Raw genomic sequence first — 26286 nt, forward strand, 5'->3', positions numbered from 1 at the left:
CAGAGGGGCCATTTTTAGATCTCGAGGGCTGGCCTTGGAGCAGGACCGACCTCCCCCCAAGCTGGATTGGGCCTGGAATTTGTGGCCTAGAGTCCACAGCCCCACACCCAGCCACGCAGCTCCAACCGAGATCATCCAGGGGCCTGGCCCTCAGTCATTCCGTGGGTCTGTGTCTTTTCCTCCGCCCTGCAAAGATGCGTCCTGACAAGATGCGTTGGAGGGAATGTCCGAGTCCGCTTTCAGTATCGTGGAATTGCGAATGGTCCTGTTCCTCACTTCCGCAGTCCCATCCATGAGTACTACATCCTCGGTGAGCGGGTCCTCAGCCATGTTCCTGAAGAAGCCATTGGAGAACAAGTCATGAGCGCCATCTTTAGGAACCAAGAAAAGCAGTACCTTCGAGGCAGCTGCAGCCACACATGGCTGTGCCTTCCTGGGAGGTGGGGCCTTCCCATGCCTGAGGGTCCCCAGCCAAGCCCTGTCACGCACTGTGAGGGACCCTAACCTCCAGGACCCGGTGTGTGCCATCTCCCAACCTAGACCCTTCACGCTCCTGCATCTCTGGGGGTTCATCTCTTTCCTGAGTGCTTGCCACAGGCCAGACTCTGCGCCAAGCGCTTCATGTGGCCTTAATCCTGCCCAAAGCCCCAGGACAGAGAAAGGCTAGGCTACATGTCTTTTTTTCTCTATGCCTTAGTTTCTTCATCTGTAAAATAGTGTGGTCGTGGCGGGACCTATCTTGCATGTGGTTGTTAGGACAACATATGAAAAGGCATGGACATATGGAGCAGGACTTGACACACGGTAAAGGTTCAGTAAATGTTAGCTATTTTTATTACTTTGTTATCATTCCATTTTGCAAATGAAGCAACCAGTGTCTGAGGCGTTAGGTAACTCCCCTGGCCACATGCTAGGAAGTGGCGGCGGAGACAGAAATGCAGGCCCCCCGGCTCCAGAGTCTGTGTTCTTAGTGATTGTGCTGCATTGCATGCCCCCCTCTATGATGGGGCAAATGCCTCTTCATCCTTTCAAGCCCTCCTCAAATGTCACTTCCTCTGTGAAGCCTGCCCCAACTCCCCAGATGAAAGTTCCTCCCTCTTGGGCCTCCTAGAGGTCCCGTGCATCCCTCCCTCAGAGCCCATGAAGGGAAGACTCTTGGCATGTCTTTCTCCCCATAAATGATCACTTAAGGCTGGAGACCTCTTACTTCTGCGTCCAGCCCTGGTACAATGCCTAGCACAGATGGTGTCAACAGAGTTTGAGGAGGGAGGGAAAGAGGAGAAGGATGGTGGGGAGGAGGGCAGAGGATGGCTAGAGGCAACCACCCTGTGGTATGAGCACAGGACACTGGAGAACATTAGGAAGCTCCTGCCGCTCACTGGTGCTCGGGTCCCCTCAGGTCCAGGGAGAGAGTGACACCATGTTGCCCCAAATCCCGGAAGGCATGGTTCTGCCAATCATGAGACCAGAGGAGCCCAGAGACCAGAAGTGCCTGTATAGCGGTCAGGGCGGAGCCCAGTTCCCAAAAGGGGCTTTGGGCTGCTGGAGCCTTGAGGTCAGAGTCATGGATCAAGACTGGGTCCTCTTTGAGAAGCTGAGAGTTCAGATAGGAAAGGAGAGGTACTCAGAGAGCTGATCCCAGGCAGGCCCTGTGCCCTGGGAGGGAGAGAGCCCAGGCTATCTCCAAGGGCAGCACCCAGTCCAGACAGGCAGCCAGAGGGGGAGGAAAGAAGAAGGCCGGAGTCCAGGCTGGTCAGGAGAGCCAAGACGACGGAAGGTGGCAGAGGCCTGGCTGCATGGAGGAGGGAGGTGGTGACATCCAGGAGAGCTGGGGAGACTGCTGTAGACAGAGTGGCCTTGTGTCACAGGCCCCTCTGGCAAACAGGCAGGGGTGGACGGTGCCTGACATACTCTCAGTGGCAAGGGCCAGGGGCCTCACACACCTACCTTGTCTGCAGGAAGCAGTGCTCCAGGTTATCAGGGAGAGCCTGACCTTGCGTTTCCGGCAGCAGGGTGCAGAAGAACAAGGCCAGGGCGGCTGAGACCCAGCAGAGAAAGATGGGTAGGAGGGTGAGTTTCTGGTGGCTGATCACCAGGGATGAGATGGCTCCACTTGCCCAGGCCAGAGACACCAGCCCCAGACCTGTCGCCCTGGAAGGGGAGGTGAGAGCTCATCTAGGAGGCCTCCTGGGCCCAGAGGCTGGGTGGGGGTGGGGTGGAAGCAGCAGCTCCCCAAACCTCACATGCTTCAGTCTCCAGCCTGTCCCGAGTCACCAAGTGCCCGCCAGCATCTGGCTCTTCCCTGGCTCAGGGCAGGCCATTATTTCTTTGGGGCCTGCTTCCTGGCTCAGGAGCAGGGGAAGCGAGAGCCAGGGCACGGGTGGGTGTGCGGGACAAGGCAGGGCAGTGGAGCTGGGTGGCAAGGGGCAGCCGCCACCCTGACCAGGGGCGCCCCACCCCAAACCCAGAGCTACAGCCAGAGTTTCAGAGCAGCACAGACACATTCAGACCCGCGGGGCAAGAACCAGACCGTGGTCAGACTGCCAGGTTCTGCCGTTTGTGGTCTGGCCTCCACCTGACTCTGTTGTCTGTTGTCTGAGATAGGGTTAACAGTGAAGTTTGGGGGGGGTTGTGAAGGGGTAATGGGGTGATCCAGGGAAACCACTCAGCACGTGCCTGTCACCAGGTGCTCGGCCACTCTCACTGCGCAAGCGTCTGGGTTCCCCGCCCTCACCACGCCCCCACGGCCCTGCCCGCCAGGCCGCCTACCTGAGGACAGTGGGCAGGAGCTCGGCGGTGTAGATGAAGAACACGGAGACGGAGGCCGCCAGGCTGAACTCTCCAAGCACAACCATCAAGACTATCATGGATTTCAGCTCTGTGGCCAGACAACGTGGCCACCTGAGTCTGGGGTGAGGGATAGGGAGCCACCCATCTGCTCTTCTTCCATCCCTGCCAGAAGGCATCTGAGCAGTTCAACCTCCCCCGCCACCCCCCACCACCCCCGACCTGGTCAGCTGGTCAGCAGACTCAGGCCCAGCCCGGCCGGAAGTTAGTACACCTGCAGTGGGAGAGTTGCTCCCCTCCATGGCCTCTCAGCCCCGACACCTCTGCCTCCACGCTCATTCTTGTCTTCCACACCCTCACCTGAGGCAGCTTCCCCTACCCCTGGCCTGCTCAGGCCCCTCCCACCATCCCTGTCACTCTGTGCAAGGTGGACAAAGCAGGGAAGTGTGCATGGTGCCCCGAACTGCTCGGTCCCTAGAGCCAGGGTTCCCAACACTGGGCCGCCAGACCCGCGCATTGAAGGAAAAGAGGAGGAAGACAAGATCCGGGAAAGCCCGTTCCTCAGACTCGGTAAAGCCCAGAGCGGGAGCCCCTGCCCACTGACTGGGAGCTGGCGGCGTGCCGCTCTTCCTCTGTGAGCCTCTGCCGGTCCCGCCCCTGCCCCACTCCCCACGCTGGCCCCAGCTTTTCTTGGCTCTGGCTTGAAACCGGAGATCTGGTTTTATCTATTGGGGATTTTACTCCTAGCTTCTCTCACCCATTTGAGAGTTTTAAACATTTCTGTTTGACTCAGTATAGGCTCACCTTTTACAAAAACTACCAAGCAACAGCAGTTTAAGAATGCATTTATGGCCCCATTTCCTTTTAGCCGGTCAACACTGCCAGCATCTGGGAGAGGAAGGGTCCCTGGCAAGGCACACATAATTCTAATGCCAGCCCGCAGAGAACAGGAGGGCTTCCCTGGAGGCAGACCCTGGCCCCCGCAGCCGAGGGGGCTCTCTGGTTAGCAGTTCTGAGTGAGCACTGATATCTTAATGTCTGTATCATCCTCAGCCTGCCACTCTCTAGCCCTGTGACCTGGGGCATATTCATTGTCCCAGGGCTCTTTGAAAATTTGAAAATATTGCTGTGCCTTCACCCCACCAGCCCTCCACCCCCAGTTTCCTTCTCTAGTTCTGAGCTGAAGAGTACTGTGCCCTCCTGGGAAGGAGAGGCCTCCCTGTAAGAATGTTCCTGAGAGCTTAGCCCCCTGTTACACTCAATTTTCCGTGGGCAGGTTATTTTTTCCTCGTGAAGGTCCAGATAACAAGCATTTCCCAATCAGAGGCTAGAGGCAAGAGGCAGGGCCGGGGTACCCGTTGAAGGACTCTCTGTGGGCCTGTATTCACACTCAGCCACGCAATCCGACGCAGGCTGGAAGAAGGCCGCCAGTCTCCCACACAAGGATGATTCCTTGGGACAGTACGCCCTCCCCTTCCAGGTTTCTGAGAGCTTCCAGAGCCCAGTCTTGGGACTCTGGCCTGAGGAGGGCAGTGTTCCCGTGAGCGGCCGCAGCTCAGGAGGGCAGGAGGGCCGTGGGGGCAGCCGCTGACTCCCAGGGTGTCTTTTTGGCCAAACAGGGCAGGAGAAAGAGATCTAAGGGAGCAGGAAGGCTGGGGGGTGGGGTGGGCAAGGGCGCTGAGGGCAGGGGGAGCAATACCTGAGGGGAGGATAAGGACAAGAAAGCACATCAGGCAGCCATGGCAGAGAGTCGCAAACAGGCTCCACTTCCTCCCAATCTGCTCAAGGAGAAAGATGCAGCACAGCCGGGCCGGCACCTCCATGATGCCCGGAACCACTTGTGTGAAGTGGATGTTCACGCCCAAATCCTTCAGCTTGAGGCTCAGCGTGAAATAGCTGTAACCCACAGCAAACCTGAAACGAAGCCAGAAGAGAGACACTCTGGAGGAGAGAGAGGGAGAGAGAGGGGGAGGGAGGGAGGGAGATACAGCAGACAGGGCAGGAATAAAGGCTGAGGCAGAGACAAGCGGAGCGGTGTGGGAATGGGGGACAGAAACGAGCACGGAGCTCTGGATCTGTAGCCAAGCCAGTGTCCTCGGTCCTTGCCCCCCTGCAGCCCACCCATGCCCTCACCAGAGCTTCTGGTAGGTTCTGCTCGCAGTCCCTGCCTGCCAATCCCGGGTACTCACCACACACAGCCCATCATCAAGGTCACCTTGCGCAGGTGCGTATTGTTGTAGAAGTCCAGGACAGAGGCCTTGGTCACCTTCTTTCCGGGCAGCTGCAGCTACAGGACAAGCAGGACCAGCCAGAGGCCAGACCGAGACCCCAGCTTGCTCCCCACCCCCACAGGACCTCAAGGTCCCCCCACCCCCCAGTGCCAGCTTTGACTCTGGCCTTCCACTGGCAGGGTCACACCATTCTCCTCAAGCGGTGGACTGGGGACAGCCAGTCCTCCTCCTGGAGGTCCCAGGAGGAAGGAAGAGACTCCTTCACAGCCCCATCTGGCCCCCACTCTAGGCCTGAGGCCTCTTACCTTATCCAGCAGACTTAAGGGAATAACCTTCCTGTTCACACTGGCCGCATAGCACAGCACCTGCTTGGCCTTCTCCAGCTTCCCTTTCATCAACAGCCATCGCGGGGACTCCGGCACAATCCTGCACGGCCCACCTGCTCTTAGCCATCCTTCTAAGATGCCCCAGAGACCTCCAATGTGAGGTGACATGGATGTTGGAGGCCTTGAAAGTGACCCTCCACCTCAAAGTGTCTCTGCCCCTTGCTGGCAGTCAGCCCTTCCCCAGGCCACACACAGCCCCCACTGCCGCTCAGGGTCACCCCAGACCCTGGCTGCCTCTGCCCTACAGCTTCTTCCCCCTCTGCTACCACCACAAGCTCCCTACCTGTCTGTCTCAGTGCTCGGCCCCACCTGCCCAGGCACGCTGAGGGCACCCATGCCCACGCCCTCTGTTAGGTCCCCATTCTCATGGTTGGCATTTCTCCTGTTCCCTCTCTGTCTCCTAACAGCCTGGAGGATATGGGGAACCCCAGGACCCAGCTCCTGCCTGGGTAAATAGAGGTCCCCTCTGTCCCACTTCGTCCCCTGCCCACTGCCTTTGACTTTGGAATAACTCTGGTCCCTCGGTTCTTCGATCCTCCCAAGCTGTCAGAATTCACACAGGTGAACATTCAAAGCCCTTATGATGTGCCCGGGCAATGTGCTTGGTGACCTTACATATAAATCATCTGGTTTAATCCCTGCCCAACCCTGGACCTAGTATGATTATCCCCATTTTATTCCCAGCCTCATGGGCTAAGGGCTTGCCCAAGGTCACAGAAGCAGAGCTGGTATGGACCTCAGTGCCCTGATTAGACACTCTTTACAAACTATGCCATCAGCTGACTTCTTGCACGCGTGCACACACACACACACACACACACACACACACACACAAACACACCACCCCATCTAGGCCCTGGCCTGAACTCCACGGCCAGCCCTGTAAACACATGCCCTTGACACTAGTGGCCACTTCATTCTCTCTGCCTGCCTCTGCTCCTGCCCTCCGCTAGGGGCCAGCAGACACGGAAAGGCTGGGGAACTCTCCTAAAGAAAGTCACCCAACTGGGACTTCTTCAAAAAGATGAGAGATTGAGCACATGCCACTCTAAACTAGTGGAAAGAAGATGGATATCAACAAAGAGAGTGGAAGAGAGGACGGGTGGAAGAAAGATTTAACAACATAACACACAGCCCAGAAGTGGATGGAGGCAGGCTGGTGGCCACGTGGCAAGTCATGGCATGTAGCGAGGGGACCTTGAACACCCCAGTCCTCAGATACAGGCCTCTGGTTCCCTCTATCATTTTCACCCAGAGCCTAGGGGCTGCTGAGGACAAACACAGGGGAACAGAGTGGAAGTCCCCATGATGATGACAAGAGTCCCTGCTCCTAGCCCCACCAGGGAACAAAACAACCTGAGCCAGGCAACGCCCTGACTTTGGGATCCCTCAAAGAAAAGGCACCTGCTATTTGGTCACCCAATGTTAATGGTTCTCAAAGTGTGGTCAGCGGACCAGCAGCACCAGCATCATCTGGGAACTTGTTAGAAATGCAGATTCTCAGGCCCAACCCCAGTCCTGTTGATTAAGAACCTCTGGGGACAGGGCCCAGTCGTTGATGTTTTAACCACCCCCCCATGTGATTGATTCTGCTGCTCATAGAAATTTGAGATGCATTGCCCTACAGAATTACCAGGGAATCAGCTTCTGTTCACAGTTTCCCATTATCATCTTAGTAACTTGCTCTTAAAGATGAAGGGATGACCAAAAATCACCAAATGTTGAAAAAACAAAACCAACCTCTCTATGAAAAGGGGGCCAAAATAATCAAGCAGGAAAAAAATTACCCCAGAGGACACAGATAATGTAGGGAGCAGGAGGGAAAAAAGAAAACTCTAACTTATATTCCCCCAAATATTTCAGAATTGTTTTGCAATTTTATTTTCATAATGCAAGTTTCAAATGTTATTGAGAAAATAATAAAATCAGAGAATGAGGAAGAGCAGTATAACCAAACATGACATGGAAACTTTTGCCTTGGAATTTCAGCTGATGTTTCAAGGCTATTAACAATGACTGACAACCTCACATTCTAAAAAGAGGTGTTACCACATTCAGGACAAGATGCACTAAAAAAAATAATAATAAGGGGCGCCTGGGTGGCTTAGTAGGTTAAGCATCTGCCTTTGGCTCAGGTCATCATCCCAGGGTCCTGGGATCAAGCCCCATGTCTGGCTACCTGCTCAGCAGGGAGTCTGTTTCTCCTTCTCCCTCTGCCTGCCACTCCCCCTGCTTGTGCTCTGTCTCTGCCTCTCTCTCTCTCTCAAATAAATAAATACATAAATAAATCTTTAAAATAATAATAATAAAAATACAAAACAGCCCAACAGCCACCTCCCCCAGTGATGGAGAGAGGCCGGAAATTTCCAGTTCAAGGTAGTGAGACTCTCTTCCCCTCCCCAGGTTACTTTCATCTATTCAAACCTGGTGAAGGGGCCACCTTCAAGAAAGGGAGTCTGCCCTCCCACTCTTTGCCTGGAGCTTACTGATGGCCTATGCAAACCCAGAGATGGGGGACACCCCCGCCATCACCCAAATACGATGAGGTAGGAAGTTGGTGGGAGCCATCCACAATGGCAGGCTAGAGGCTGGGGACGGTGAGAGTCTTTTTGGCTAAGTAAACCCTGCTGTCTTGAAGCCACTCCACATGCTAGGGCGAGGAGACCTCTGCAGAGGGAGGCTATGGGTGAACTGCCAGAGACAGGGTGCGGAGACGTCATAAAGACAGTGCCTGGAGCATTAGGAAACACCAAGTGGACCCCTGAAGACCCACACGTGGGCCCCAAAGGCACCTGCCTCTGAACATCTGCCCTACAGAGGACACTGACCACTGATAACAGCCCCTGTTGCACACTTGTCTCCCTTCTCTGATGTCCTATCTCCTGCCTAGGACCTGGAAGATCAGAGCTGGTAGACAAGGGAAGAAGGACAAAGGTCAGAACACTAGCCTGAGCTAGTTAGCCACCAGGGAGAAACTGTGAACTAGATGTAAGATCAAGTTTTAAATTGGACTAGACTGGATTTTTTAATGCCTCAAAGTGAGTCTGAATGGCCAAAATGAGACTTTTTCTTACAATTAAGAATGACTGTAAAGAGGGGGCGCCTGAGTAGCTCAGTCGGTTAAGCGTCTGACTCTTGATTTCAGCTCAGGTCATGATCTTGGGATCCTGGGATCAAACCAGGCGCTTTGGGCTCAGCATGGACTCTGCTTCAGATTCTCTCTCTCCTTCTCCCTCTGCCCCTCCCCCCACTCGCTTGCTCTCTCTAAAATAAATAAATAAAATCTTTTTTTAAACTTTATTTTTTTAAAAAAGATTTTATTTATTTATTTGTCAGAGAGAGAGAGAGAGAGCACAGCAGCGGGAGTGGCAGAGAGAGGGAGAAGCAGGCTCCCAGCTGAGCAAGGAGCCCCATGCGGGGCTTGATCATCCCAGGACCCTGGGATTATGACCTGAGCTGAAGGCAGATGCTTAACTGTCTGAGCCACCCAGGTGTCCCAATAAATAAAATCTTTGGGGAAAAACAAAGAAAAGAATTGACTGTAAAGAGATGGAAATTGCCCAAGATATTGTGTCAGGGAAGGAACAGCTGACAGGACATGTCTGAAAAAAAATGTGCTCCATTCAATGAGCCGTCTAGTCACAGAATGTAGAACTCTGTAGGCATCTACCAGAGAGAGAGCGAAGGGTCCACAGTGTGACAGCTTCTGGGGAAGGAACTAGGGGAGTGTAGAGGGGCTGAAATTGTTGACTTATTTTTCACCACAAACCTTTTGGGATTACTTAGTCTTTAGCCACATGCGTCTATTGTTTTTTAAAAATGTTTTAAGGTCAAACCATGAAACAGTATTTCCTAGCTCCCATGACAGATCAGCGGGGCCCCGGTACCCACTTGGGAATGCCAGTCACTGCCAAATATGGTCTCCAGCTTTTGGAATTTGGAAGGTCTCCAAGCCACCGACATGCCCTCACTCTTAAAGGTAACTAACTCTACCTCTTACAATCCATGTTGTGTGTGGCTCAGTGGGTAAAATTCAGAGCCACACAGGCTGAGTCAAATCCCGGGTCTGCCACTTTGTAGCTGCGTGGCCTTGGGCAAGTTACTTTGATCCTCTGAAGCATCAGTTCTCCTCTCATCCCCCACCCCCCCTCATCCCCCAGGACAGGAGACTCACATTCTTCTTTCAAGGTTGTAAAGATTAAACATGATGATGTCAAGGTGAAACCTGATCCTTTCTCCACACAAAACTGCCTGACCTTCACCAGGTGATTTCTGTCTCTTCCTCTCATTCTCTATCTGCCTTCTCTTCCCTCCCTCTCCCATCACGTGCCCCTTCCTGGCTTGGGGGTCTCAGGTTCCTGTCTATGACTCCCCACAATTCAGAACACCACATACCCTTCCCTGACTGAGTTTGCTGCCCAACCACTCATCACTTTCCCCCTGCCCACCTCAGCCCAGCACTGTGAAAGAGTCGTCTCCCAGACGGCTCCATTTTTCAGCCTCTCCTCTTTCCTCAACCCCCTGCCACCACTGAAGCCACTTCCAGGTCACCAAGGCCAATAGACTCTTCCCCAGCATCACCTTTCTTGCCTTCAACCCTGCCTTTCAACACTTTGCCTTCTGATTTTTCTGACTACTTCTCTGACATCTCTTTGAGTGTCTCCTCTGATGGGGATTAACGTTAGGGTTCCAGAGGCTCTGCCCTGGGCTCTTTCTCATTTCTTCCAAATGCATTTTTTCCAGGGGAAAAATTCTACCCACTCCACCCCTTCAAGGACCCTCCAGACCCCTCAACTTACACCCCATCAGACCCATCACTGCACATGCCCTATTTGCTCACCAGATGTAGGAGATGAGGGGGAACACAGGTGCCCCACCCACCAGAAACAGCAACCGCCAGTGGGGAAGGGTGTAGGCAAGCCCGGTCAGGTACATGACTCCCACGGAGAAAAAGCAGTGTTCCAGGATGATGGCATGGGCCCGGTGCTGGCCAATTAGCCACTCAGTGGCTGTGTGGAGGCCAAGAGGACAAAATTATGGTCAGCTCGGGGTCCCTGGGGCTACCCCAGCACCCAGCCTTCTGAGATGCCCCAGCCCTGCTAGGGACAGTTCAACAGTTCAGTGAAGGTTCTTCTGCCCAAAGTCAATAGTACTTCAAAGCCAAGCAGAGCGCCTCTGTGCCCCCAGGACTCGCTCTAGGCCCCTTGCCTGACCTCCTAATCGCATATATAGCTCCCAGTCCCTTCTTGCCCTGACTGCTCCTTCTCAACACCTCCTGCCTGACCCTGTCTCTCTCTCGCAGAGACGGCCCGTTTCTGCACACAACTCCTCACACGTGGCCTGACACGTGGTGAGGCAGGAGTCTGTGTCCTTATCTTTGTTCTTAGGGCCTCAGGGCTTTGGCCACGTAGGCCTAGGGCTCTGTGAACAAGCCAGTGACCTCGGACAAGCTCCAAGGAGAAGAGGTCTCCTGCCAGGGAACCCTGAGCTCACCAGTCCACAGCAGCTGTAAGCTGAGTGAGTGAGTGTATGAGCACTTGGCACTTTCACAGCCCACAGGCCTGGGATGAAATCCCAACTCCTCCGTGTAAGTGTTGTGTGGCCCTGAGCAAGTTGGTTAACTTCCTGAGGCTCAAGGATCCCTCTCTGCTAAAGGGGTAATAGAAGAGTACCTCCTGAAGAGAGTGCTGTCATGATGAAATGAGACAGTGCATATAAAGGGTTTAGCAGCTGGCCCGGGCCTTCTGCAGGGCTCAATAAATATAAGCCATGTCGGCGGCTGGGGGACGCAAGAAGTATGGCCAGGGAATGTGCGGGGTACGAGGGGGCTAGGATGGAGGGCGAGGGTGGAAGGGCAGTCTGAGCACGGATTCTCCAGCATCTCTGGGACATTGGGAGTGGAAGCCCCTCCCTCCACGGCCAGCCTCTACTGTGCCACAACTCTATTAGTCCAGCGGGCTCCTGGTAGGTACGCGCCAGCCCCGCCCCCTCGCTCGCCCCGCCCCTGCGGCGCACCTGAGGCCCGGCCCCGCCCCCCGCGCTGGGCGGCTGGACCTCACCTAAACATACGCTGCTGATGGCGTAGCACACCAAAGCCTGGGACACGCCGAAGCGGAAGAACAGGTACTGGTGAAAGGTGTTGACGAAGGCTGCCCCAAAACCGAAGATGGTCAGCCCCAGCAGCGACATCAGGATGGTGGCGTAGCGGCCCAGCCTGCGGGCGTTCAAGGGAGGCTGCGCCAAAGGCGCGGACCTCCAAGACTGGCCCAGTCCAACGCCCGGGCCCAGTCCAACACCCGGGACCGGTCCCGAGCCGTCCATAGGCCTCCAGAGTGCCCCTACCCTCGCCTCCCCCCTTTGACACTCTTTAAGCTCTGAATGCCCACGAGGAGGAGGTAGGGGCTTCCAGGTACCAGAGGGAACTCTGGGACACTCACTTGTCACTTACGAACCCAAAGATGAGGGAACCTATTAGGAGGCCAGCCGTGAACATGGTCTGCACGCCTTCCGTGTCCCGGTCCTTGCCACACACCAAGTCAAACTGGGGGTTTTACAAACGCAGGATTGGCTACGAGCCTCCGCCCAGGGTCGGCCTTCTGGGTCCAGGGACTGAGCATATACCCCTCCACCCCCCCCACCCGGGGTGGGCCTTTAGGCAGAAGGGGCGTGGGACAGGCTCGGACAGCTGTGCGTGTGCCCATCTGACAGCTGTGCGTGTGCCCATCCTGCATCTGGCAGACCCTGGGAGAGAGGCCTGGAGAATGGGGACCAGAGGCCTAGGCCAAAAGGGGGAATAGGTGGAAATGTAACTGAGCAAAAGCTGCAATCACTGAAGACCCTTTCCCAAATACAGATGTCACGCCCCAGCCTAGAGATTCAAATTGGTCAGGTCTGTGCGGTGAAGGGCCCGGGTTACGGCTCTGGCTGAGAAACCCTGTAAGAGGTACCTGATCAAAGCTGCTTCTTTCCCCAGTTCTCTATCTTGTGTGAGTTCAGAGGGCAGAGCCACAACCACGGAGCAATTCTCCAGACAGATGGCAAAGCCTGCCAACTGACATTTGCCTCGACACCCACGTCAGCTCTAGCTTCCTGGCTAAGACAGGTGAGGCCAGGCCTAGACAACTGGGATCCTATGTTTCTGCCCTGGCTCTGCCTCTGGAAGGTCACCTTGGACCAGTTGCTTCCCCTCCCTGAGCCTCAGTTTTCCCACCTGTTCAGTAAGGGTGAGGGCACATCTTTGGGCCTGTGGGGTAGCTATAGACACCTCGGGAGAAGGCACACCTCATTGACCAGCGATCTCTTCTTGGTCTCAGGATAGATCCACCCATCTTGGCATGACTCTGTGTGGTTGAGGCCAAATTGGATAATAGATTCCAGATCCCAGGCCACAGGCAAGTACATGAGGCATGTCTGGAAACTGCCATTGGGTTCTCGGGGCAGGGTCAAATTCAACTGCTGAGCCTCTGACAAGTTGGGGTCCACTGCCAGTATCCAGCTGGTGTTGCAGTAAGGCTTCTGGGCTGTGAACGTGAAGATGTCAGCAAACATGAAGAAGGCCAACAGGATGTTGGGTATGAAGGTGAGGCCCACCAGCTTGCGCTGGAATGTGCCAAACTCCCCCACCACATCCAGGATGTTGGCAAACTTGTCATCCTGCTGGGCTTCTGTGGCCCTTGATCTGTGTAACAGCATCTCCTGAGACGGGGAATGGCTGTGTTCTGGTGCTTCAAGCTGGTTCGAGCTCGTGGGAGGATGGCGGGATCTCTTCTTTACCTTGCAGTTGTTTCCTGTTGCCACCTGTTCAAAGAAGGAATGCAGCTCAGTCTCTGCTGACACCACTTCCCAAACATCAGAGGCTGGCATGGGAACCACTAACTGGAAGTTTGGATTCCAGCCTTGATGTTCTCTGTAGTTCCCTCCTTCGCTTATGAAGTTTCTTCATTAACATAATTTGTTCCCCATGGGCCCCACCCATCCTTGATTCAGTGCACTTAGGATTTTGTAAATGTTGTAGAAAATGCTATGCTTTCGTTGTCATGAATAAGTTCTGAGGAGCTTTCTCTCCCACAGCTTCCCCACAACTGATACTTTGGTTACATAGACAGGCAGGCACTGCCAGTCTTGCAAAAGGTAGGAGAGATCTCCAGGGAAAATTCTTCCAAAAAACAAATAACCCCCCCCAAAATATCTGGATCAGGAGTAGCCAGGTAACCACAGATGTTGGGAGCCAGGCCTGGGGCATCAAAATGGCAGAGCGGTGTAGAGCAGCATAGAGCCTAACTGGAAAAGCAGGAAAGGGGGAGGCGGGAAGGGAGATAGCAATACTGACTGTAAGGATATTAAGAAGATCAAGCAAAGAGTTCAAAACGAAAGGTTCTGAAAGTCGTGACAAGGTGATCCATTCTGAGTCAACAGAAACAGGACCCAACAGCTCCTGACTGCAGGTGTTGGAACGGTCAGATGCAGAGTTCATAGAACCACTATCCTACAAAATTTCAAAGACACAAAAGTCATAATTACAAGATGAGCTCACAACAAGAACTGGCAAAAGGACATTTTTGGAGGGAAGACACTGAACTTTTAAAAGAAATGGAAACACTAAAAGGGAAAAAGCCGAGTCAGATTTGACACGGAGAATTACACTGGAACTCACAGCCGAAATGTGAAAGAGAGGCAGAGAGACTCGGGAGATACAAGGTTTACCATCCATCCAGTTGGGAGGCCCAGTAGGAGAAACAGAGAAGCAAGATTTAAAGAAATTAAAGCAATGCGTTTTCTAAAAACTTGGGAAACATGAATCCGTTGACTCAGGAAGCAGCATATCTCAAGCAGAATCCATAAAGAAGAAACCTATGGCTATGCACATTGTAACAAAGCTGCAGAACATCAATGAAAAAGGTCTTCAAAAACATCTAGAGAGAAGACAGATCACTGACAAATGAGCAGTGTTCACAGTCTTCGGTTAAGAAACAAGAGTTGATAAGCAACAAGGAAACCAGAAGAGAGTGAAAGTCTTTAGAAAAAAAGAAAATAATAGCCAATCTAGAATTGTTGACTCAGCAAAATTATCTGTCAAGAGCTAGGGTAAAATAAAGACAGTTACAGCTAGTCAGAAATTGAGGAAGCATTCATGTACGAGACCTGCTTTAATGGAGTTTCTAAAGAATAAGAAGGAGGAAAACTATCTCAGGAGGACAGTCTCAGATGCCAATGATAAACAATCAGATGTGGTAAACATGTAAGCAAATCCAACTGTTGATTATATTAAATAATAAAAATCCTGTCCATTTGTGGGGGGAAAAAGATTGAATGGTGGGCAACCATAATATATGTCAGGAGGGAGACAATCTGAGCTAAAGTATCCTACAGCCTTTCTATTATTTGGGGCGTAGAACAGAGAAATGAAGAGTTCGGAGGTACATTTGCATGATAAAATTTCAAGGACAACCATTCCAGTGATATACCTAGAGAACAGTAGTGGGGAAAGGTAGTCTGAAGGGGAAAACAAATAAGAACCCTCAATCCAGAAGTAGTCAAGGAAAGAGAAAACGAAAGAAAAAGAAAAAGTGGATGACAATGATTGCGACTGGAGAAATGAGACATGGTACATTGATTATCACTAGTTAAAAGAGATGGTTGCATCGAGCCTTTTAAATGATTGATTGATTTATAGAGCAGGGGGAGGGGCAGAGTCAAGCAGACTCCCTGCTGAGTGTGGAGCCAGTCGTGGGGCTCCATCTCATGACCCTGAGATCATGACCTGATCCAAAATCACGAGTTGGACACCTAACCAACTGAGCCACCCAGATGCCCCATGCATTAGGGCTTTTAAAAATTGAATTCGTATGCTGTTTTTACAGAGGATGGCCAGTATTTTCCAGTTCTCCCAGAACACACCCAGTTTACATCCCCTGTGCTAGTGTAATGACTCATAGTGTCCCCTTACCCTCTCATGAGAGTTTTGATTTGCATGACAATTTGGTCACTCTGTAAGAAGGCACATTTAAAGCAGTAACATGAAAGGCTGATGGTAGGAGGATAGAAAAAGTTCCATTAGGCAGGGTGCTTGGGTGGTTTAGTTGGTTAAGTCTCTCCCTTCGGCTCAGGACATGATCTCAGGGTCCTGGGATCGAGCCCTGCATTGGGCTCGCCACTTGGCAGGAAGTCTGCTTGTCCCTCTCCCTCTGTTCCTCCCCGTGCTTGTGTTCTCTCTGTCTCTCTCTCTCAAAAAATATATAAAATCTTTTTAAAATAAGTTGTATTAGGCAAAGTCATCAAAAGAAAGCTGATTTAGCCATATTACTACCAGACAAAATAAAAAAGATAAAGTATCATTTGGAATAGAGAGATTAATTATCTAAAGATAAAAGTTCAGTACACCACAAATGTTAATTTTAAATATATATGAACCTAACACAGGTCTTCAAATATATACAGCGATAATGAGTATAACTAACAAGAGAAAGTGACAGCTCCAATATCATAATGAGAAATTTCAGTGCATCTTTTCCAAGGGGTCAAATATACAGAAACTTAGCAAAGATAAAGATTATTTGAATAACACAATTAACAAGCTTTTTCTAATGGCCATTTGTAAAATTCTGCATCTAACCACTAGAGAATACACATTTTTCTCATGCCTACTTAGAGCATTTGTAGAACTTTATCATGTACCAGCGCTAAGAAAGCAAACCTCAACAAATTTCAGAGAATGGTCAGAAATTGTCTATGACTCCCATGCCACTAAATTAGAAGTCACTAACAAACAGCTTAATAGCTTAATTTAGAATTCTTGTGTATGTCACATACATTTGTAATACAGTTGTAGTTAGTATGCCTTCCATCCTGGGATCCCTTGGTTTCCTAAATGATTTTTTAAAAAATTTGTATATGTTAAGGTTCACTCTTTGCTCTCTAAAGTCCTATGGGTTTAGACAAATGCATAGGGTCAAGTATCCACTAGGACACCATAGAGTGTCATACAAGAATTTCACTGCCCTAAAAAAATTTTCTGTGTTCCACCTATTAAACCTTTCTCCCTCCTCTCGCACCTCTGGTAACCACTGGCCTTTTTACTATATATCTTACCTTTTCCAGAATGTTGCATAGTTGGAATCATACAGTATATAGCTTTTCCGACTGGCTCCTTTCACTTAGCAATATGCACTTTAAGGGTCTTTCATAATTTTTCATGGCTTGATAGCTCTTTTTTAAATCACTGAATAATATTCTACTGTATTCACTTAAACACAGTTTATCCATTCACCTATTGAAGAACATCTTGGTCATTTCCAGTGTTTGGCAATTGTGAATAGAGCTGCTAAACATTTGCATGCAGGTTTTTGTGTGAGCGTAATTTTCAAATCAGGTAAATACCTAGGAACACAGGTGCTGGATCACATGGTGAAACTATGTTTAGCTTTGTAAGAATTGCCAAACTATCTTCCAAAGTGGCTGTACCATTTTCCACTCCCACCAGCAGTGAGTGAAAATGCTTGTTTGTCTACGTCTTATCAGCAATTGGTGGTGTCAGTTTATTGGGTTTTAGTTATTTTATTTTATTTTTTTTTATTTTTAAAGATTTTATTTATTTATTTGACAGAGAGACAGAGTACAGGTAGACAGAGGGGGAGGGAGAAGCAGGCTCCCCACTGAGCAGAGAGCCTGATGCAGGACTCAATCCCAGGACTGTGGAATCATGACCTGAGCCAAAGGCAGATGCTTAACCCACTGAGCCACCCAGGCACACCAGATTTCAATCATTTTAATAGATATGTAGTGTTATCTCATTTTTTTCATTCTTTTAAACTATGATTCCCTAATGACAAATAATGTTGAGCATCTTTTCATGTGTTTATTTATCTTTGGTGAATTATCTCTTTGGATCTTTTGCTCATTTTTAATTGGGATGTTTGTTTTCTTGTTGTTGAGTTTTAAGTTCTTTGTATAATTTAGATACAAGTCTTTTTATTGGATACATGTTTTGCAAATATCTTCTTCAGCCTGTGGTCTGCCTTTTTATTCTCTCTCTTTTTTCAAAAAGATTTTTTTATTTATTCGACAGAGATAGAGACAGGAGCAAGAGAGGGAACACAAGCAGGGGGAGTGGGAGAGGAAGAAGCAGGCTCAAAGCAGAGGAGCCTGATGTGGGGCTCGACCCCATAATGCCAGGATCATGCCCTGAGCCGAAGGCAGACGCTTAACCGCTGTGCCACCCAAGAGCCCCTGCCTTTTTATTCTCTTAAAAGCATCTTTTGCAGAGCAGAAGTTTTTAATGTTAATAAAGTCTAACTTAACAATTTTTTTCTTTCATATATTCTGTTTTCAGTTTTGTATCTAAAAATTCATTGACAAACCCAAGATCACCTAGATTTTCCCCTGTGTTTTCTTCTAGAAGATGTGTAGTTTTGTGTTTTACATTTCGGCCTATGATCTACTTTGAATTCACTTTTGTAAAGGGTGTAAAATCTATGTTTAGATTAACTTTTTTGCCTATGGACATTCAATGGTTACAGTCCATTCAATCATTACAGAAGACTGTCCTTTCTCCATTGACTTGCCTTTGCATCTTTGATCAGTTGACTGTATGTAGGTCTACCTCTGGGCTCTACTCTGCTCCATGGCTTTATGTGTCTATTCTATTGCCAATACCATGCCATTTTGATTATGGTAGCTTTATATAGTAAGTCTCTATATCAGGAATTGTGAGTCCTCCAACTTTGTTTTTCTTCACTACTGTGGTGATTCTCCTAGGTCTTTTGCCTTTCCATATGAACTTTAGAATAAGCTTGTTGATATCTGCAAAATAGCTGTCTGTATTTTTTTTTAAGATTTTATTTTTAGTAATCTCTACACCCAACAACATGGGGCTGGAGCATACAACCCCAAGATCAAGAGTCACGTGCTCCACTGACAGAGCCAGCCAGGTGCCCCTAGCTTGCTGGGTTTTTTTGTTTGTTTGTTTGTTTGTTTGTTTGTTTGTTTGTTTTTAAGATTTATTTATTTATTTTAGAGGGGAGGGGGAGTGCAAGCAGGGGAAGGAGCAGAGGGAGAGGAAGAGAATCTCAAGCAGATTCCCCGCTGAGCACAGAGCCAGACACGGAGCTTGATCTCATGACCCTGAGATCATGACCCAAGCCCAAATCAAGAGTTGGACACTTAACTGACTGAGCCACCAAGGAACCCTTCTAGCTTGCGGTATTTTTTATTGAGATTTGTATTGAACCTATAGGTCAGGTTAGGAAGAATTGACATCTTAATAAAATATTGGGTCTTCTGACCCATGAACATGGAATATATCTATAACTATATTTATATTTTAAGTCTTATAAATATATACATATAAGATTTTAAAAATTTGTAAATAACCCAGAAGTCAAAAAAGATCATAATGGAAATTTTAATATATTTATAAATGAGTCATAATGAGTGATAACATACTAAAACTTGTGGGTGGTATAAAAGGTGGTACTCTGTGGGAAATTTATAACTTTAACTACTTTATAATAGAAAATCAGAAAGTCTGAAAATAAATAAGATGCCCATGATAAAAAGTGGGGAAAAAACAGTAGAATAAACCCAAATAAGTAAAGGAAGGTGATAATAAAGACAGAAATAAATAGAAATCAAAAATATAGTAAGAGAATCAACAAAGTCCAAAATTGGTTCTTTAAGTAGATGAGTAATTTGGACACACCCCTGGTGAAATTAAATACAAAATTTAAAAAACAGAAAGTGCAATTAAGTCTTTTATATATGCAAAAAGGAATATAAAGACACAGGAAGATTAAAAATATTAACTAAATGCTAACATTAACTTTATGCCAATGAATTTGAAACTTAGATGAATTAAATTCTGAAAACAAAATGAATCTAATGGACTTCAGAATAAATAGAAAGCCTTACAAGTTCTACAATGATGAGGGAAATGAAAGCAGGGGCGCCTGGGGGGCTCAGTCAGTTAAGTGTCTGACTCTTGATTTCAGTTCAGGTCATGATCTCAGGGTCTTGGGATGGAGCCCCACATCAGGCTCTGTGCTCAATGGGGACTCTGCTTGAGATTCTCTCTCTCCCTCTCCCTCTCCCTCTGCGCAGCACACACCATCTCTCTCTTTCTCTCTTTCTAAAAAAAATAATAATAAAAATGAAATGAAATAAAAAATAAATTTAAAAAAAGAAAGAAATGAAAGCAGAAGTTCACAAAGAAAACACCAGACCCAAAACGTTCTACGGGAGGTCTACCAAACTTGTATGTAACAGATTATTCCAGTGTATACAATTGTTTTTCAGGGAATAAGAAGAGAGACAAACTTCCCAATCATTCTAACTTCAGTAACAAAACTAGAGAACTATAGTACAACAATGGAAATTATAGATCCATTTCATTCATAAAAATAGATGTAAAAGCTCTAAGTACAATGTTAGTAAATCAAATTTGATAGTGTATAAAGAGGGAAAATAAACCACAGTCAAGTCAGTTTTAAACTAGGAAAGCAAAGATGGTTTTACTATTAGAAAATACATAAATACTTATCTAGTAGATTAAAGGAGAAAAGCCATATGATCATGTTTAGAGATGCAGAAAATGCATTTGATAAATTCAACACTGATTCATGATTTTTTGTAAATCCTAGAAAAATTAGAATTTCTTTGATCTAATAAAAGGAATCTACCCCTCCAAATATCCTAAAATGGGGAAATATTAGAATTATTCCCTTAAAAATGAGAGAGAAGACAAAAGTGTCCACAATCCTCTGTTCAGCATCGTACTGATAGCCCTAGCAAGTGCAATGAGATAAAGAGAAGTTAAAAGCATAAAGATTGGAAAGAAGAAAATAAAGCCCCAAAGAATCTACAAATAATTAGAAACAAAAGGAGAAATTAGCAAACTAGCTGAGTATAATGTGAATATATAAAAGTCAATTACATGTCTGTACACCTAAAGCCATTCAATTTGTAAAAATAAACCATTTTAATGGGAAAATGTTCAAGTTCACTTGAAATTAGAGAAATGCAACTTACAGCAATACAATAAAGAACATTTTCTACCTATCAGATTGGCAAAAATTAAAAACTATGACAACACATTTTGTTGGTGAGACTGTAAAGAGACAAATTCCCACTGTTAATGGGAATGCAAACTGGTGCAAACCTTCTGAAGGACAATTTGGAGAGTTAACCCAGCTGAGTTGCTTCAGTCTTGCCTGTTCTCCTAGGACCTGCATGTGTGACTGGTCCTCAGCTGGCCTCTGGGAATTGAGCCCTGTGCTACAAACTGATAAGACTATTTTGCATGCTTGGAACTTTGAACCACATTGTACCAGCCTAACTATGTGGTTTGTGCCTTATGGGGAACATCTCCTTCCTTCCTAAGGTCTGAAATTGAGTCATGAAGTTTCAGTAACTGCAGTTAATCATGAAGGTACTTTGTGCCTGTGTGACCAACACCTCCCTGCCCCCCCCCAACTCCCCATCCCAGCAGTAAAAACCCTCAACTCAGGCTCAAGGAAGGTTCTCTGGCAGAAAAGACTTGACCTATCTCGCTACTGTTCATCGCTGCGGGGGGGTAAGGGCGTGCTGTGTAATTCTGCTGGAAGAGTACAGTTGGAAGCTGGTGCCTGTTTCCCCTAGACTCCACCCTGTGCATCTTTCCCCTTTATTGACCTTGCTTTGTATCCTTCTGCTGTAATAAATTTTAGCTGTGAATATAACAGTTTCTGAGGCCTGTGAGTGCATCTAGTGAATCCAGAACTGGGGGTGGTCTTGGAGACATCTGACACACTTGACGGAATTATATGTGCACTAGCTTTTTGCCTCAGCAATCCTGCTTCTAGGAATTTACCCTGAAGGTACACTTTCATCAAAAAGAAAATACATAGGCACAAGATTATTCCCTGCAGCATTGATGGTATTGCAAAATATAAGGAACAACCTTAATGTTCATACATAGGAGAGTGGTTGAATAAAAGATGGTACATCTGCCTGATGGGATATTATGCAGATGTAAAAAAAAAAAAAGAAAAGAAAAGAAAGAAAGAAAGAAAAAAGAAAAATAAGAGGAGGAAAATTCCTATGAATTCCTAGTTTTTGTATTCTGATCCTTAGAACCATAGCATGTTTCACATACAACCCCCTCCTCAAATAATTAAAATTAGTCAGGACAAGGCAAACATCCAAATGGCAAACCTAAGTGTATTATAACTAAACATCATAACCACATTGATGGGGACAGAGAAGAAAAGAACTAGCTTAAGTAACTTTGGAAAATAGTTTGTCAATGATATAAAGCTGAAGATAAGAATTGTACAAAAATGTATTCTGGTGAGTGCATCTGTTTATCACGGGGATATGAATTCGCACCTGTGAAGCTGCTTTATGTACATGCTGGAGTAAAGCAAAGAACTATATTGTAGATAATAAGAGCTAGATTTCTGCTAGCGAAAAGAGTTACAACCAAGGACAGGGGAAGACTAGAATGAAGACCATGGCCTTAGATTGGAATCACGGGTACCAGTAAGAACTCACAACTTCAGACACATATGGAGAGATAGAGAGATGCTGGGTATATATTTTCTAACCCTGCACACCGAGATGGCCCACAAGCAGTGATACCTCATAGCAATGATCATACCTAGTACTCAGATCTTGGTTTCTAAGTAAAAGAATGAGGGTTCTTTGGAGAAATTGTTGGTCCCAGGGCTGGAGCTGGAAAAGTGCAAGATGCAGGGGCAGTGGGGGGGGGTGTTTGTGCTGCCAGAAAGTAAGGAATGGCCCCCAAAATGACAGGGGTATGTCAGAAGGACACAGAAGCCAACCAGAAGAAGTCCTCAATAACCAAACCTGGGACAATTTTAGCAACAAAATAAATAGTGACAGTAATAGATTATAACCCATAGACTAAATATACCTGAGTCCGTGCTGATATAATATTTGAATTAACAGGAGAAAAGGGACAGCTCTTCCTTACTGTAGAATTCTACATTAATAATATAGAAAGAATGATGGAAATAGAAAATCACCATTTGGCAAGCACCAGAGTTATAATCATCACCCGCAAGAATCATTGATGGATATATAAAACAGGAGGATGAACATATGAGAAACAGATATTTGCAGAGTGTCAAAGTATCTCCCCACGTGATATGATCAATTACAAAGGGGAAAACAGTAACTTTATAATGAAGAAAGTTGGCAGACACCACTTCAAACAAGTGATCAAAATTAAAATCACCACTAATGGGACATCAGGTAGCCCTTGATATCATGCACTAAAAAGAGTATATTGGAGCACCTGGGTGGCTCAGTCAGTTAAGTGTCTGCCTTCGGCTCAGGTCATAATCCCAGGGTCCTGGGATCAAGCCCCACATCAGGCTTTTTGCTCAGCACGGAGCCTGCCTCTCCCTCTGCCTCCTGCTCTGCCTATGTGTGCTCCCGTCTCTCTGTCAAATAAATAAATAAAGTCTTTTTTTTTTTAAAAAAAGAGTCTTGAGTTAAAAAAAAAAAAAGAAGGTTATATCATCACTTCTTGCCAAAAATGCATGATGTTGATATAATCATGAGAAAATACCAAACAAATTTAGGAACATTCTACAAAATAACTCATTAGTACTTTCCAAAAGTGTCAAAGCATGAAAGATGAAGCCTGAATTTTTCCAGGTTGGAGGAGACTAGGAAGACAGCTGAACCCAGTTTGGGACCAGCCCTGACTCCAGGGAAGGAGCCAGGAGCAGCCCACTAGCTTGCTGCCTCCCAGTGAGCAGCTCCCCTGCCTGGAGTTTAGGGGGTGATGGGTACCAATGGCTCTATTAATTATGGCCTTAAAAAGGCTTAGAATGAAGCCACCAACTTTTGCTGGGTTGGGATCCTTGACAGCTTTGGGCTCCTCATGTGTATCAAAAGGAATAAAAAGAAAATTATGAGGGTATTCAGTGTGCCACCTACAGCAGTAACTTCATCAGAGCCCAACTTTCATGACGCAATAAGCAAAATTCATTTAAGATAGCAATTGGAAATGAATTCCATTTCCAGGAAGTCTGACTACCAGCAGCCATAAAACCAAGCTAACAATATGCGGCTCTTATTGGAATGAAATCTCAGAAAATGAGCAATATAAGCAATTGTTGTTAAACAACATGGTAGCAAACTCCTTGTTCTACTAAATCATGAAGAGCACTTTTGAAAAACTCTGTCTTCATAGAATCATTATTTGTGACTCTTCCCCAACTTTGTGTGTGTGTGTGTGTTTCATTTTGCTTTTTAAAATTGCACGTCAGGGGCACCTGATGTCTCAGTCAGTAGAGCACGCAACTCTTGATCTTGGGGTCGTGAGCTCAAATGCCACATTGCACGTAGAGCTTACTTAAAAAAAATAATAAAATTGCATCTCCAACTAATTTGTTACACAAATTTAAAAAATGTCTCGAGAAGCCTGAAGACATGGGGGCGCCTGGGTGGCTCAGTCCGTTAAGCATCCAACCCGTGATTTCGGCTCAGGTCATGATCTCAGGCTTGCGAGATCGAGCCCTGCATTGAGCTCTACCCTGGGCGTGGAGCCTGCTTAAGACTTTTTTTCTCCCTCTCCCTCTACCCTTTCCTCCCCCACTAAAAAAAAACAAAAACAAAACCTTACGAAAATATGTTGAGAAGGCAAAATACATGGAGAGGTGTCTAATGGTCATGAATAAAAGTTGTCAACTCTTCCCCATATTGGTCTCTAGATTCATTAGAACTGCAGTCAAAATCCAAAAGGTCTTTTTGTGAAATTTCTCAAGATGATTGTACAATATGGAAGAATATAAGTCATGAATACTTAAGACGATTCTGAAGAATAAATGGGAGGAATGATTTGTCCTGCCAGATATTGAAATTTATTATAAAGTTACATTCATTAAACGCTGTTAACAGTGCTAACAGTTCACGAATAGCTAAATAGAAAGCCCAGAAACGGATCTACGCAAACAAAAGTTTGGAAGGAGAGAGAGAGTAGCATGATGGATCATAAATGGAAGAAATTAACACTGGAATCTTGCCTCACACCATAAACAAAAACTCCAGCCCTCTTAAGGACTTAAATTTCAAGAACAAAACTTTTAGTAGGAAATATAAGGAATATGTGGTTTACTTTTGGGTGAGGACTTTTTTTAAGATTGTATTTGTTTACTTGTCAGAGAGAGAGAGAGAGAACACAACCAGGGGGAGTGACAGGCAGAGGGAGAAACAGGCTCCCCCCTGAACTGATGCAGGGCTCAATCCAAGGACCCTGGAATCTTGACCAGAGCTGAAGGCAGACACTTAACCGACTGAGCCACCCAGGTGTCCCTTGTGTGAGGATTCCTTAACCAAGACACAAAAGCTATACTATTTTGGGGCGCCTGGGTGGCACAGCGGTTAAGCGTCTGCCTTCGGCTCAGGGCGTGATCCCGGCGTTATGGGATCGAGCCCCACGTCAGGCTCCTCTGCTATGAGCCTGCTTCTTCCTCTCCCACTCCCCCTGCTTGTGTTCCCTCTCTCGCTGGCTGTCTCTATCTCTGTCGAATAAATAAACAAAATCTTTAAAAAAAAAAAAAAGAAATCTTTAAAAAAAAAAAAAGCTATACTATTTTATGCTAATCGTAAAGTTGTTAAATGATAAATCTGACTACTTGAAGATGAAAATTCTAAAATTAAAAAAAAAAAGCCACAACTGGGAGAATATGTTTGCAAACACATATTACTGGGAAAAAGTGAGAATCAAGAATAGATAAGGAAACTTACAAATCAATAATAAAAAGACAATAGAAAACTGGGTAAAAGACATGAACGAGCATTTCAAGAACAGAAAATTCCTGTGGCACACTAAGTTGTGAACAAATGTTCGGCCTCTTTAATAATGAGGGAACTGCAAATCAGGGCCATAATGAGACATTTACACTCATTTGCTTGACAAGACTTAGGAAGTCTGACAATACCAAGTCATCATTTCTGGCAGGATTATTCATAGTTCCGCTTTGAAAACCAATCTGGCATTGTCTTATACAGTCGAATATTTGCATACCTTAGGACCCAGCAATTCTACTTCTAGGTATAAACTCTGGGGAAACATTTTTACATACGATCCAGGAATGGACACCAAAATATTCATGAAAACACACACCAAATATGAAAAAAAAAAGAGCACAGATGCCCATCAACAGAACAATGGGTAAAGTGTAGTGTATTTATATAATGGAATACAATACAGCAATGAAAATGAATACACTTTCGCTACATCCATTAGGACGTGACCATCGCTGGCTTTAAAGATGGAGGGCGGCAGGAGCCAAGCAATGTGGGCGGCCTGCAGAAGCTGGGAAAGGTAAGAAAATGAATTCTCCTCTAGAGCCTCCGGAAAGGAATGCGGCCCTCCTGACAGCTTGATTTTAGCCCTGTAAGACCCATTTGGGACTTCTGACCTCCAGAGCTAGAAGGTAACAGATCTGTGGTACGTCACTATGTCTGTAGTAAGTTGTCACAGCAGTCCTCAGAAACCAATACAGTGTGTACACGTGCCAGGTTGGAGGGGGTGGCGGTGGATAGAGACCTCCCACATCGGGAACTGTGTTTTCAGGCCTGGAGCCTGCTGAACTAGCCTTCTCCTGCAGGGTCCCCTGCAGGGTGGCCCTCTGGAGCACTTGCTTCCACGGCTGACCCCCTCGGTTTCCTTCCAGGCGACAGGCCCCAGGCCGTTGTTGGTGCTCAGTGTCCAAAAGAGGCCCAGGAAAGGGAGGTAAAGCTGGGAGCAGCACTTTATCTGAGGGCACAAAATGGCCAAATGCCGTACCTGAGAACTCACACTTCCTGTGAAGGCAGCCTGCTCCTTCCACAGACCTCTCATAGCTGAACAGGCCCCAGCAGTCTCCTGTCCA

General features: G+C 47.2%; 1 protein-coding gene and 1 pseudogene across 1 annotated transcript; one reads left to right on the forward strand and one right to left on the reverse strand.

The window, feature by feature from the left end:
* SLC22A14 (solute carrier family 22 member 14) lies at positions 1-26286 on the reverse strand. Its single transcript, XM_034661771.1, has 11 exons — positions 26202-26286; positions 12686-13201; positions 11842-11945; positions 11464-11618; positions 10245-10413; positions 5324-5444; positions 4977-5074; positions 4487-4701; positions 2770-2878; positions 1948-2151; positions 1-334 (listed from the first exon to the last, which is right to left on the reverse strand). The coding sequence occupies exons 1-11, from the start codon at positions 26253-26255 to the stop codon at positions 151-153; spliced, it is 1929 nt and encodes a 642-aa protein (XP_034517662.1). The 5' UTR covers positions 26256-26286; the 3' UTR covers positions 1-150.
* Positions 21715-23492, forward strand: LOC100478549 (annotated as a pseudogene).

The sequence above is a fragment of the Ailuropoda melanoleuca genome, chromosome 6, assembly GCF_002007445.2.
Source record: "Ailuropoda melanoleuca isolate Jingjing chromosome 6, ASM200744v2, whole genome shotgun sequence".
NCBI classification, from domain to species: domain Eukaryota; kingdom Metazoa; phylum Chordata; class Mammalia; order Carnivora; family Ursidae; genus Ailuropoda; species Ailuropoda melanoleuca.

Excerpts from the sequence above, each read along its gene's own strand:
- SLC22A14 (XM_034661771.1), bottom strand. The coding sequence starts at position 26,255 with ATGAGAGGTCTGTGGAAGGAGCAGGCTGCCTTCACAGGAAGTGTGAGT. Across the intron at positions 11,619-11,841 it reads TTTGGGTTCGTAAGTGACAA|GCTGGGCCGCTACGCCACCA; the intron begins GTGAGTGTCCCA and ends GAACGCCCGCAG. Across the intron at positions 2,152-2,769 it reads CTCCTGCCCACTGTCCTCAG|GGCGACAGGTCTGGGGCTGG; the intron begins GTAGGCGGCCTG and ends CTCCCCTTCCAG.